At 38.8% G+C, this 14211-nt stretch overlaps 1 protein-coding gene across 3 annotated transcripts in view; it reads left to right on the top strand.

The window, feature by feature from the left end:
- LOC107654984 (protein strawberry notch homolog 1-like) overlaps window positions 1-13874 on the top strand; it is a 19499-nt gene extending 5625 nt beyond the window's left edge. For 2 of the 3 annotated variants that reach the window (XM_016442396.1, XM_016442466.1), the window contains exons 5-34: window positions 305-641; window positions 1473-1511; window positions 1666-1766; window positions 1866-1962; window positions 2156-2316; window positions 3025-3158; window positions 3253-3343; window positions 3428-3589; window positions 4760-4895; window positions 5011-5116; window positions 5219-5372; window positions 5479-5661; window positions 5754-5851; window positions 6240-6385; window positions 6567-6764; window positions 7510-7686; window positions 7804-7976; window positions 8083-8214; window positions 8300-8435; window positions 8601-8713; window positions 8797-8868; window positions 8949-9048; window positions 9143-9217; window positions 9754-9900; window positions 10228-10322; window positions 10428-10514; window positions 10598-10735; window positions 11707-11783; window positions 11982-12175; window positions 13243-13874. In XM_016442396.1, the coding sequence (XP_016297882.1) occupies window positions 305-641; window positions 1473-1511; window positions 1666-1766; window positions 1866-1962; window positions 2156-2316; window positions 3025-3158; window positions 3253-3343; window positions 3428-3589; window positions 4760-4895; window positions 5011-5116; window positions 5219-5372; window positions 5479-5661; window positions 5754-5851; window positions 6240-6385; window positions 6567-6764; window positions 7510-7686; window positions 7804-7976; window positions 8083-8214; window positions 8300-8435; window positions 8601-8713; window positions 8797-8868; window positions 8949-9048; window positions 9143-9217; window positions 9754-9900; window positions 10228-10322; window positions 10428-10514; window positions 10598-10735; window positions 11707-11783; window positions 11982-12175; window positions 13243-13385 (4002 nt within the window). In that variant the 3' untranslated portion in view covers window positions 13386-13874. The remainder of the gene's footprint in view (window positions 1-304; window positions 642-1472; window positions 1512-1665; window positions 1767-1865; window positions 1963-2155; window positions 2317-3024; window positions 3159-3252; window positions 3344-3427; window positions 3590-4759; window positions 4896-5010; window positions 5117-5218; window positions 5373-5478; window positions 5662-5753; window positions 5852-6239; window positions 6386-6566; window positions 6765-7509; window positions 7687-7803; window positions 7977-8082; window positions 8215-8299; window positions 8436-8600; window positions 8714-8796; window positions 8869-8948; window positions 9049-9142; window positions 9218-9753; window positions 9901-10227; window positions 10323-10427; window positions 10515-10597; window positions 10736-11706; window positions 11784-11981; window positions 12176-13242) is intronic. The other variant, XM_016442543.1, reaches the window with a different exon arrangement.
- The last annotated feature ends 337 nt before the right edge of the window (window positions 13875-14211 follow it).

The raw sequence follows: 14211 nt of genomic DNA, 5'->3' as shown, positions 1-14211 counted from the left end.
GCCACTGATGACGCTCCCTGATGCACACCTAACATTCAAATGCAAATGTTTATTTTAAATTCGACATATTCATTCTTTATTCACAATCTCCTCGTCACAGGCAGGCACAGCACTCAATTCAGCATGTGTTCGTGTTTGTGTGTGCTGTCTGCGTCACTCATAACACGTGCCTATATCGTGCACTATATCGAACATTTTTTTATATCATTATCTAAGAAGGTGTACCGTCGATAAATATTGATACCGTTTTATCGCCCAGGCCTAGAATTACGCATTGATTGTATATTCTGTGTCACCTTTGCAGGAGAAGCCTCAGCCCTCAACAACCACCTTTGTTTTAAATCAACTGAATCAGTTGCCATCACTGGGTACAATTGTAGTCACCAAACCATCAGCCGGGACCACATCCAGGCAGACCATCACAGTAACCAAGGTCGTACACACAAGTTCGACAGCACAACGGAGCTCTTCGTCCTCTCCCACCGTTTGCACTGTGGTCCCACCGAATAATGAGCAGATCAGGTTGAAGGACCTTCTCAGAACCAGCAGCCTGAAGACAAGCAGCCTTGGAGAGCTTATGAAGTTGAAGCCCCCACCTGACATAGCGCAACCTGTTGCTACGGCAACAACCACGGGCACAAGTAAGTGCTGGCAGACCACAGACGTGCTGGACCTCGAGCGATCATGGATGGTTTTTTTTGCTTGTAAGGGTCTGTCGATGCAGCTGTCGGCTTTGTGGCACTTTGCAGATCTAACACTGAGTGCCAGTTTTCAAGTGCCGCCTCCAGCTGTCAAAACAAGAAACCAACATGAGCTCAAACCACCTTTGGAGGCGTTAAAGCCGTTTAGATGCTCTTAAGAAATAGACCTGTTTTTAGGTCTATTTTGTTACAAATATTATCGATTTAGGCCATGTTCATAGTGCAGCTAAAGACGGTTGTCAGTGCTTCAGACCAGTGTGCTTTTTTATGATAGTATTATTTATATACCAATAGTTTTTATTAGTATTTCACATAAGCTTTTGCTTATGTTTTCAGTTTCTATTTTAATTTTAATTTAATTTTATTTTATTATGTGCTTTTGTCACTTAATTTTTTTTGTTGCTTTTTTAAATATTACTATTTTGGTGTCATTTATTTTTATTTCAGGTTAGTATTTGTAGTGCAACTTATTTCAGTTGCCAAGGCAGCATTTCTCATTTTCATGAAGTTTTTCATCCAATATTTATTTTACTTCAGTTCTTCAGTTAACCAGATGTTTTTTTTAATAGTTTTAGGTAATGACCCTGCTTTAAACCAAATAACTCTTCGATAATTTAAAAAGAAAAAAAAAATTTGTTTTGAATTTCTAGTATTTATGTTGCACTGAAGAGTTTTTGTTAAAAATTTGAGCATTGACTAAAGCTTGTTTAGAGAGACTGTGTGGATGTAAGCATGCTGTTTTTTCTTTAATGTCAATGCTCTTCCTTTCAGAAATTATTCTGGTCTCCACAAAGATGATGAACAGATCAGGTATGGGTAGGGTTTTAACTGCAGTGCACTGAGTCTGTTTTCACAGGTGCTTTCATGTTGTGGTGGGGCCGTATCATTTCTGGCAAGCCGCTGTGGGTGTGTGTGAATATTTGTCTCATATCTGTGAATATTTTTTTGTCTCCGTTTTCTTCAGCGGAATTAAACAATGGCTTGAAAAAGGAAGTGTCCAGCAAAGATGTAGCAAGAATATGGGTCAACGATGACATGAAAATGCGGAGCTTCTCACCTGTAAATGTAAGTTTATTTATTCGTATTTAAATGTAGTGAGACATTCACTGAGACCTTTAGCTGTCATTTACATTTTTTGGATTGTTTTTATTTATTTGAATGTAGAAATCACCAGGAGTGAAGGAGGAAGAGGAACCAGAGGAAGAGGAAGAAGAGGAGCTGGGTCATGCAGAGACGTATGCCGAATACATGCCAATGAAACGTATGTATAATCGTGTTATCAGAGTGCTTAAGTAAAGGATTGTGCACAGCCAGCAATTCCTTAGCTGTACATTGTATGTAATCTATGAAAAATATTGGGTTGTTATTTATAATAGTGCCAACTAAGCCATAGTTTGTTTGTTTTTTCCACTGTTTTGGCAAGTTTGTAAAGTTGATCTTATTTCGTCTCTCAGTGAGAATTGGACTGCGACACCCTGATCCTGTGGTGGAGACCAGCTCTCTGTCCAGTGTCAACCCACCAGATGTGTGGTACCGACTTTCCATTCCAGAGGAGACCATCGATAGAGGCTGGTTATCTGCCCTACAGCTTGAGGCAGTCACGTATGCTGCTCAGGTTTGGACCTTTTTGCATATTCTAACCTCAAATGTTATTACCACTTCTGTCACTTTTCCACTGCATGGTACGGCACGGTACGGTTCACTTTTGGGGGGTTTTCCACTGGGTACAGTACCTGGCACTTTTTTCAGTACCACCTCGGTTGAGGTTCAAAGCGAACCGTACCGTTACCAAAATGTTACTTGTAAACTCTGCTGATCACTGATTGGCCGGAGAGAATGGTCACTACCTGCCTCACTGAACTTGCGACACAGAGACACAACAGACCCGCTAGATTTAAATCAGCACAGCCAGCGAAGGATCGAACGCAACTGTTTTGAACGAGTGCACCATTTTTTTAACAACCAAAAAATGGCTATTTCGTTGTCTGTTGAGGAAGTACAGACGTTCCTCTCGTTGATAGCAGAGGAGCGGATCCAGCGAGAGCTTGATGGGGCGACGTGGAATGAAAAAGGTTTTCAGGAGTCGCAGCAGTAGAGGTGGTGCAACTATAACGACATGTGAATAATCCCACCCACTCTAAAGTGATACTAAACTGCAGTGGAAATGCAAACTGAGCCGTGCCGAGTCGTACCACGCAGTGGAAAAGCGCCATTAGAAAACCAATTAGTTAATTTTTCAGGTCAAATCACAATTACTATAGTTTCTAAAATGATGTATTGCAGTATTTAGATCTGTCTCTTTCAATCATGTCTCTTCATACAGCAACATGAGACATTCCTACCAAATGGAGACAGAGCAGCCTACTTGATTGGAGACGGGGCCGGCGTTGGAAAGGGTAGAACCATTGCTGGAATCATATATGAAAATTATCTTCTTGGCAGGAAAAGGTCCCTCTGGTAATCACTTGTTTTCTTCCTCCTTCAAGCTGCTTTTTGGTGTGTAATTGTACCATTATTCATGTTTTTTTTTTTCCACCACCGGTCTGTACAGGTTTAGTGTCTCAAATGACTTGAAATACGATGCAGAGAGGGACTTGAGAGACATCAGAGCAAAGAATATTCAGGTCTATTCACTAAACAAGGTACATTAAGTGCTTCTTAGCCAACATATGAGATGTTTGTGTATTTTGAGTAGAAAATACATTTTCTACACATCTCTCTTTCAGTTCAAATATGGAAAGATCTCATCAAAACACAATGGGAGTGTGAAAAAAGGTGTGATCTTTGCCACATACTCATCCTTGATTGGAGAGAGCCAGTCTGGGGGAAAGTACAAGACGAGATTCAAACAGTTACTACACTGGTGTGGAGACGACTTTGATGGTGTTGTATCCTTTCAAGTTAGAAGGAAATAGTAGGAAGGAAGAAAGTCAGAGATTGCCAATTTTATAACAAAATTCATACAATAAATGACGTTTTGACACTCTTTAATGTGGTGTTTTGGCACTCAGTTCAAGCGACAGTATTTCAACTGTGGAAAGACATCAATAAAACAGATTGTAAACAATGTCATGTAACATTACATTTAGCTTAGGAAAACCATTCAATGTCTGCAGCTTGCTAGCTAAAAAAAGTAACTATAGATACGCATTAAATAACATGCAATTGTTTTACTTTATGACATTTGACATATTTAATGTATGTTATGTCAATGAATCTCTCACGAAAACAAGTTGTTATTATAACCATTTAAATTTAAATGTTTATATGTGACCCTGGACCACAAAACCAGTCATAAGGGTTAATAATAATAATAAAAAAAAGCTTTCCATTGATGTATGGTTTGTTTGGACAATATTTGGCTGAGATACAACTATTTGCAAATCTGGAATCTGAGGGTACAAAAAAAATCAAAATATTCAGAAAATCGCCTTTAAAGTTGTCCAAATGAAGTTCTTAGCAATGCATATTACTAATCAAAAATTACATTATATATATTTGTGGTAGGAAATTTACAAAATATCTTCGTGGAACATGATCTTTACTTTATATCCTAATGATTTTTGGCATAAAAGAAAAATCGATAATTTTGACCCATACAATGCATTGTTGGCTATTGCTTCAAATATACCCGTGCGGCTTATGACTGGTTTTGTGATCCAGGGTCACATATTTCAGCAGCAAATTAATATATCGATAAAGTTAATAAAAGCTAATGGCCAATTTAAATGTTTATATACAGCTCAGTTTTTATGTGTTGATCTATTAAACCATTTAATTTGGGTTTGATTTTCAGAAAATTTAAAAACTTCAATTTAGTTTTCATATAAAAAAAAAAATCAGTGCATCACTAGTTGTCGTAAAAAACAAAATCAAAAGTTGATAAATTCACAATTCACAAATTTTGACATTCCTAGAAGAACATTCCATGCTCTAGACCATAAATAATCACGTTTCATTGCATATTGACTGAACCGCAATGAAGAGCTTCACATGGTGTGATTGTATTCAGCTCTCTGGTAACTATGGTGACTGATTCCCTTGACTGAGCATCTTAGATCATATTTGATGAGTGTCACAAAGCCAAAAATGTTTGCCCTATTGGGTCATCCAAGCCCACAAAGACCGGGCTAGCGGTTTTAGAGCTGCAGAATAAGCTGCCAAAAGCCCGGGTTGTGTACGCAAGTGCTACAGGTATGTGACTGTGTATGTTATGTATCTATCAGCATGGATGCATTAATGTTTCTTTTTCCAATGCATTTATTTCTGTATTTTGCTATTTATACATCTTTTGTTTGGTTTTGTGTAGGAGCATCCGAACCCCGCAATATGGCCTACATGAATCGCCTTGGGATCTGGGGAGAAGGAACTCCATTTAAGGAATTTACAAATTTTATCCAAGCTGTTGAAAGAAGGCAAGTCGATCAGATCAGAGTTTGTGTCCATGACCTTGCTTTTTAGTACCAGCATACATTCTCCATATTGAATGCAACCCTATTTTGGTTGGTTTATTTTAGAGGTGTTGGTGCCATGGAGATTGTTGCCATGGATATGAAGCTGAGAGGAATGTACATTGCTCGACAGCTGAGCTTCACAGGCGTGACGTTTAAAATCGAAGAAGTTCCCTTAACGCAGGACTACATCAAGATGTACAACAAAGCAGTTCGCTTGGTGCGTAAAATGCTGGAACTAAAACTGAACCGTTTTTTGCCATTAGTTATGTGTGACTTCGAATCCTTTAAATGATCATAAAGTCAGTTATTTTGCAAACTTGCAGTGGGTCAGTGCAAGAGAAAAGTTCCAGCAAGCTGCCAACCTGATGGATGCTGAACAACGGATGAAAAAGTCCATGTGGGGTCAGTTCTGGTCTGCCCACCAGAGGTTCTTCAAGTACCTGTGCATTGCCTCCAAGGTTCGGAGAGTGGTGCAGCTGGCCAGAGAGGAGGTTAAAAATGGAAAGGTTAGATTGGACATTCTCTTATAACAAAACAGCTTTCAGAGAGAAAGAATTACGGTGATTTTGGTTGTGCTGATCTGTAACCTTCTCTGTAGTGTGTGGTGATTGGTCTTCAATCAACTGGTGAGGCTCGAACCCTTGAGGCCTTGGAGGAGGGAGGAGGCGAGCTCAATGACTTTGTCTCCACTGCAAAGTGAGTGTAATACATTTGCAGGAAGAAGTTTTAATATTTTGTCCAAAAATGAAAATGTTCTATCCCTCAGGCCATCCAAGATTTAGATGAGTTTGTTTGTTCATCTGAACAGATTTTAGAAATGTAGTATTATAGCAAAAATTCACTGCAGAGCATCCATTGATGAGCAAGTGATATAATGCTAAATTTCTCCAAATCTGTTCTGATGAAGAAACAAACTCATCTTGGATGGCCTGAGGGTAAGCAAATTTTAATATTTAGGTGAACTCTTTCTTAAAGGGAAATAATTCCTTTTATACTTGCTTTAGTCTGTAACAATTGAAAATGATACTTTGTCCATTTTCATCTATGTTTTTAACTGAAAGTATCTATGCACGATCTTTTAAAGGGGTGTACTGCAGTCCCTAGTAGAGAAGCATTTTCCTGCACCAGACAGACAAAAACTCTTCAGTCTTTTAGGCATCGACCTAAGTGTGAAGGAAACGCCTTCACCTAAAGAGACCTCCGCTGAGCAGAAGGGCAAAAAGCGAAAAGGTACTATTTGCATGCATGTGGAAACTGCAATAGCGATGCCTTGTTATATTTAGCAGCAGTATCTACCCTGAAACTATGAGCACATTTCAATGTTGGAGGAAGTAAAACCACTCTTGGGCTTTTGGGTTACTCAAATTGAAAATGAGGGTGAGTGATGACCGTGGGTGACTTGTGTTTGCAGGTCCAGAAACAAAGAAGCAAGTGAAGAAGGCTCGTAAATCTGGGGGTCTGTCTGGTACCAGCTCAGACGAGAGGAACTCTGATGATTCGGACAAAGATGTGGAAAGCGATGACAGCTTCAAGTCGGTTAGCTCAGGGGAGGAGGATGAAGATGACTTCAATCCTTTTAAGGATGATTCCAGTGAGGATGAGGAAGATGGTGAGAATCTGTAGTCATTTTTGATTTAGCACTTTATACAATGGACCTTTTTCACAGACTGTCACAATGCATTTCCACAGTTATTAATTAACATTGTAAATTATTACACCCAAGATAGTCAAGCCACAATATTTAGTAGCGCTTTATACAATGGACTCCTTTTCACAGACTGTGATGATGCAAAGTTATTAACATTGTAAATTATAACTCTACACATTGTCATATTACCTTGGCTTTAAATTACAGAAGATTAGTTAACGCCTTTGCACGAGTGTTTCTAATACAGCAGCTGAGGGAGGAGAGGGACTGATGGCAAATTTGACATCTGTCTCTCTTCTGATCAATGTACTCCCTTTATATTTTTTCCATCTTTTGTAGATGACTTCCAACACTATTGTGGATTTCCACCCCCCACATTCGGCCAAATGTGAACGCAAATGTGAAAAGGGTCTATACAGATTATTTCAAAGCAGCTTGACGTTGATAAACAGGAAATTAGCATTGTTAATGTTGCCGCTGTAAAGCAGCTCTACAGAAGACAATACTGTCATTATTTAACTTGGGTCAGTTCAGCGTTGATTCACTTCTGTTCAGTAACTGTGTCAATGTTGCAAAGTTCATTAGATATAAAATGAATCCAGTTCACCAATAAGCAGCTTGACGGAAGACAATAGTGTCATTTATTCTTAATTCAATTCACTGTTGATACCATATTTTCAAATGCTGGCATATGTTTGAAACTTAGATCCGTGGCTCATCAGAAAAGACACTAAAAAGAGCAAAGACAAGAGGAACAAGAAGAAGAAAAAGAGCATTGATCCAGACTCTATTCAAAGTGCCTTGTTAGCCTCCGGTCTTGGAACAACCAGACCCACTTTTACAACCCCCACCATCAAACCTTCAAACAACACGGTTGCTGTAGGTAAGTAACCAGTGAGCAGTGAGTTTCATCACGTTACAGCTGAAAGTTGTTCAGTAAAGCAGTATAATGAAAAAGGTCATTGTCCAAAGTATATCAATACTAATAATTATTCTTAAGCCAAAAGTGAGCCAGAGGAGAGCAGCTGTGTAACCAGTCAGGATGCTGTTGAAGATGCCCAGCGGATGAAGAGGGGCCTGCTGGAGAAACTGGAGCAGCTGGCAGAGGATCTGCCGCCTAACACGCTCGATGAACTCATCGATGAGCTGGGGGGCCCTGATAATGTTGCAGAGGTTGGTCTTTTCATAGAGACTATTTTTAGGGCCTCCAGTTATTTTGTGTACACTGTATTTAATTAAAACAATGCCATTTTAAATGTGTGTGTCTTATGCAATGCAGATGACTGGCCGCAAAGGCAGGGTAGTCAGCAATGATGATGGCAGCATTTCCTACGAGTCTCGATCAGAACTTGACGTTCCAGTTGAAATCTTAAACCTCACGGAGAAGCAGAGGTTCATGGATGGTGATAAGGTATGTTGCTTTGGTTTTACCCACATCTGTGTAATGTTTTGATATTATGAAAAGCATTTAAATAGTTCTGTGTTCACCTTGGTAGAACATCGCAATTATCTCAGAGGCTGCCAGCTCTGGTATTTCACTTCAAGCCGACCGCAGAGTGAAGAACCAGAGGAGGAGGGTACACATGACATTAGAGCTGCCCTGGAGTGCTGACAGAGCTATTCAGCAGTTTGGTGGGTACATAGTATTTATTTTTTATTTATTGTATCTTCATTATTATTATTATTATGTTTTTGTATGTGTATAATATTATAAATATTTTGAGTGTCTATTAATACAGTATAATTTATTTATTTGGGTTCTCAGTTCACAAACTCTTTTATATTCTTTGCAAACAGGTCGAACACACCGATCCAACCAGGTCACAGCACCGGAGTATGTGTTCCTCATCTCTGAACTTGCTGGGGAGCAGCGATTCGCCTCGATTGTTGCCAAACGTCTAGAAAGCCTGGTAAGTCCCTCATGCACGTGTTGCACGCTAATGGGGTCAGTTTTAATTTTGTAAGCCTAATTGTGTTTGTCTTTCTCAAATAGGGGGCGTTAACGCATGGAGACAGAAGGGCCACAGAGACAAGGGATCTCAGCCGATTTAACTTTGACAACAAAGTAAGATTAGATTACACACACCGTCAGTATTAAATAGGGTTGTTGCTGGACTATGTGCTGATGTCTTTTCTCATCTACAGTATGGCAGAAACGCTTTGGAAATAGTTATGAAGTCTATTGTCATTCTGGACTCTCCTTTAGTGTCTCCACCTGCTGACTTTGATGGGGATTTCTTTAAAGGTACAGTTGATTGTTTTTAATAACAGGAAACAGTCACTGGAAAACCACTAAATTTAACTTAATGGCTTGTATTTTCTTTTTTTTTTATTCTCAGAAATCCGCAATGGTTTAATTGGAGTGGGGCTGATAAATGTGGAGGATAGATCTGGTGTTCTCTCACTGGACAAAGGTGAGCGATTTTCAGAGTCCGTTTCATTCTTAGTTTTTCTTTTCACCCAAAATGTTCAGGGTGCCCGCTGGTTTTTAAAAAGTCTTCAATGTCTTAAATTCAGTCTGATCAAATTAAAATCATAGAAAGTCTTAAAAGGTATAACAAAAGTTTTAAGTATCATTTTAAGAGTTCTTAAATTTAGGGACAGAAAAACAGGAATCACCTTCTGTCCTAATGTGATTAAGGTGATGAATGACTGCCCTGTCACAGGAAGGAAAGACTAAATAGACATGAATTCATTATACAGATTTTACTAGTATGGGCTCAATACATTATAAACTCATTACGGTTGTATGAGCAAAATCCAATATCAGTTGCTCGCTAAATCGCATGTATTTATGTATTAGTTCAATGTTTCTAAACGCATGAAAATATTGAATAAAACATGTCTGAACTACTTTAAACTTGCAGTTGAATATGTGCCCCAGTCTATTGCCAAGTTTTAATTTTCTCATGCCACATAAATTGTATTTAATTATTTTTATTTTTTATAGACTACAACAACATCGGGAAGTTCTTGAACAGGATTCTTGGTATGGAGGTCCATCAACAAAATGCTCTCTTTCAGTATTTCGCTGACACTTTGAACGCTGTCATTCAGAATGCTAAAAAGAGTGGAAGATACGATATGGGGATTTTAGGTAAGAAAGTGTTTAAACATGACTAAAGTCTTAAATATTATAAAGACCTCAGTTTGGAAGTTCTATTGAAACAAATATAATGACTATTTGGAGCACTGGGATTGCTAGGCGAAGGCTTAATAAACTCGTTTTTGCGAAAACCTCAAATTCAACCAAAATGTTTCACTTTTTTTTTTTTTTTGCCTGTAGCTCAAAATTAGTCTGTGCACATTCTGACTAATTTTGCCAGCATTGTAATGGGATTTTAATGTAGTGAAAACCATTTTAGACTTCAAGATGAACTCATTTTGTTCACTTTTTCAGTTTAAATGTATGTTTTGTTTGCAGATTTGGGCTCTGGAGATGAGAAAGTGAAGAAAGTTGATGTAAAGAAATTCTTGACACCAGGATATTCCACCTCAGGGCATGTGGAGCTCTATACGGTATGTAAAATAGGTGTCCATGTTTATGAGCATTATTGTGATGCAATTATTATTGTTTATGTATGTCACAATTGGCTAATGAGCAAAAATGGTTTCTGTCTTCAGGTGAGTGTGGAGCGGGGAATGTCATGGGAGGATGCCACCCACGTCTGGGCCGACCAGAACGGATCGGATGATGGCTTTTATGTACAGGTGAACAAGCTTTTTGTTTCCCGTTTATGCACCTTTCAATTAATTTAACTACTGAACCTAACTGCATTCTGTTTCATCTCAAGGTGCGGAATAACAAGAAAATTGCCATCCTGATAAAGGAGGTCAATCCCAGAAAGAGACTCTTTATGGTGTACAGACCAAATATAGGAAAACAAGTTAAACTGGAGACTTATGTGGACATCAAAAAGAGAAGTAAAAAGGTATTAAATTACTGTAGTTTAATTGCATTTTTACGTTTTTGGTTCATCATTGGGGTCAAATTATACATTTACCATCTATGAGCTTTTTTTTTTTAATCAGCTGTATGTATTTTCCATTAGTTCAGTCAATATTTTTATCAACAGATCTCACTGGTTATTATAGGGTGACCATACGTCCTCTTTTACCTGACATGCTGTGGCCAAGATTTCTAAATTGCCTGAAATGTCCATGTTTTGGCTTAGGTTTCCTATTGTTTTCATACTTGTTAAAGCTAATATGACCAAAGTAGGTTGACCAGTAGGGCTCAGTCATGGTACATAATTGATCAAGCGTGGCATGCAAGGACGCAGGATGTACAGAGAATGTCAAAGCAATGCAAATATGCACACACATAATGTGTGAGGACTGTTGAAGGTACGTCAATAAGAAAACAAAGCTAAAACACGAATGTTTTAGGCAATTTAGAAATCTTCTGCCAGGACATGACCGGGAAAAAGAGGACATACGGTCACACCCTAGTTATTGTGTCACTTGTAACAGCTTGTTCTAGCTAGACTCAAGGTGAAACAGCACCTTAAAAATGTCCCAAAATCAAAGCATGCTTTTTATGTCAGTTGCTTTGAGATTGAGACATCTGCCGTTTTCAAGCAGCACATTGGGCTAATTACAGACAGTCATGATCACATCTTAAATTTTATCTTCAAATGTTTTAACACCAGCATTGTTTGTCACATGACTTTCAGGCTTCCCAGCTGCATGTCTAATGTTCTGAAAACTTCTGAATGGCTATAATGAAGGTCATGCTGTCATGCAGATTAAACCACTTATAAGTCAACATCCCAAATCAAAAATTTGCTTTCTCATTTGGTGCTTGGCGAATGTTAATTTTAGCCTCTTTTGGCATCCTGCAGACTGTTTCATGTCATTTCCTCAGCTCGTACAGTCTCTAATTCTTCTCATCTCAAAATAGGTCCTCTCTGATGATGCCAAGCAGCACTGGATTGATCAGTACAACTCCTCGGCTAACGTCTGCTCGCACGCATACTGGTACGTGCTTCTTTTACTGATGATGCCAAGCAGCACTGGATTGATCAGTACAACTCCTCGGCTAACGTCTGCTCGCACGCGTACTGGTACGTGCTTCTTTTGAGTAATTTCAGAAGGGAAAATGGAAGCAAACATGCCGTTTCACTTTTGATTTGTGAAGTCTGAAAATGTTGTCATGAGAAACACTCTTCTTGACAGGCGAGGGAACTGTAAGAAAGTGTCGGTGGGGCTACAGTGTGAGATCGGGCTGCGGTGCAGGACATACTATGTCCTCTGTGGCTCTGTCCTCAGTGTGTGGACCAAAGTGGAGGGCGTGCTGGCCTCAGTCAGCGGAACCAATGTGAAGATGCAGATTGTACGTTTGAGAACAGAGGACGGGCAGAGAATTGTGGGTAGGTTGACAAACAGATACAAATACATTATTATTGTACAGTAGTAGAGTGTACTTCTCAAAGTAATAGTAAACTTACTAACTACTACATGTTTTAATTTTAACTGTAAACTGCTGTGCGGAATTTTTAATTTGATTTTAAATTTTAAGAAATTCATTCATTTGTTAACGTTTTATGCCTTCATTTGATTAGCACTTTATATAAATTTGTATTAAATCATAAATCCAAAAAAATTAAAACAACAGAATTTCTGGGAAAAAATAATTTCATAGGTCCCTATTAATGTAAAAACAATAAATTAAGTTTCAGTTGATTATACATGTTTTCTGTTCATTACAATTTAATTAAACCATTAAAATGGAATCCAGAAAAAAAAAAACATTCCATAAGGCCCTAAAAATGTCATTTTTATTCAACTTAAAAGTTGTAGAAATTGTAGAAGTTTCATAGTTTCAATAGCTTAAACATGGTTTTTGCTTATTCAAATTTGACCATTAAAACAGTTCAGAAAAATTCAAATGGGGAAAATAAACAATCCAGAAAAACTAAAGACATTGGGGGAAAAAAAAAACTTATTTCATTTAGCTCTAAGTATCAAATTTTTGTTAAACTTTTAAAAGTGAAATTGTCATTTCAATTAATTAGACATGCTTTTTGATTACTAAAATGTAATTTAATCAATCAAGCAGAAATTGTGCATTTAAAAAAAAAAAGAAAGAGCCAATAAGTTCTCAGGTGGGTAAAACAAAGTATAATCAACGAGGTAGCCAAAGTTGTCCGCACACTGGAAAAATGCAATCAGGCCAAAAAAGGTCTATCAAAAATGTCTTTTATTTTTCATATACAAAAGTGCTAAAGTGACAAAAGTGCAAAGTGTCTTAAAAACAGACCAAAGAGCACACGTTTCAGCCCATGCTTGCTTCAGTGCTCGTGAAATTGAATTTAACCAACCAAACAGAAAAAAATAAAATAAAACGGAAGGAACATGGGCCAAAAAACAAAACGGATTTCATAGGACCCTAAAAAAAGTTCGATTTTTTCACCCAGTTTTCTTTTTTTCTTCTCAGGTCTGATCATTCCCGCCAACTGCGTGTCACCGCTGATCAACATCCTGTCGTCATCGGATCAGTCTCAGCAGCTGGCCGTGCAGCAGCAGCAAATGTGGCAGCAACTCCATCCGCAGAGCATCAGCCACACCGTCAACACATAGCGTGACACAAACACCCCTCGCTTTAGGGCAGATGCGGCATCGTAAGCCAGCCAGCCACTCTTCAGGCACGCCGCGAGGAAGACGGTGCTTGTGTCGTATTTAATATTTCAGGGTTCATGTCCAAAGAGGACTCATTGCCAAAGGAGCTACAGAATCAGAGCTCTGCGTGTCAGGAAACTGCACTGAGAGGGGCGAAACTGGATGATACTTGGTCAGGCCGTTTCCTTTTCGCAACCTCCAGCCTGCTAAATCATGGCCTGTGCTTTCCATCGACATGAGTGGCATTATGAAGTCACACACACTACTATGTACACAGGACAGTGCTCAGGGGTTACTCACAATCTAGTTTCTTTTTCCATTTCTTTTTCTCGTCTCGCCTGGCCTCCATCTGTCCCCACCTTCAGCTTTCTGACCCAGCATGTCTTGGGCATGATGCTGCTTGTTTACCACTTAATACAGTCCCTGATTTGAAAGCAGGAACATGACGGGTGTAAGCGGTGCAAACCCAACCCAAAAGACTGGATCTGAGATGATGCATGGTTTGACGAACACTTTGGATTTTGTTTAGTTTACGGAAGCGGGTCAGCAGGTTTTCGCTGCTTTCCAGCGTTTCAGTTCGAGTGCGATTTGTAAACTGGAGTGTCCTCTACAGAAGGCCACATCAGTCAGTGCTTTTGCTCAGTTTTTCTATTTATTGCTTTTAATGATTTGCTGTCACTCGTGTTATTGGGGACAAAAACCTCATTTCTGCTGTAAATGTGTGAGTTTGACACACGCTCGGTCTCTACTATATCTCGAAGTATAGTTGCATTTCTGAAATGTCATG

Source organism: Sinocyclocheilus anshuiensis, unplaced genomic scaffold (genome assembly GCF_001515605.1).
Source record: "Sinocyclocheilus anshuiensis isolate Anshui unplaced genomic scaffold, SAMN03320099.WGS_v1.1 scaffold269, whole genome shotgun sequence".
In the NCBI taxonomy this organism is placed as follows: Eukaryota; Metazoa; Chordata; class Actinopteri; order Cypriniformes; family Cyprinidae; genus Sinocyclocheilus; species Sinocyclocheilus anshuiensis.
Note: the sequence above shows the minus strand (reverse complement) of the source record. Positions and strands in the feature narration are given on the sequence as shown.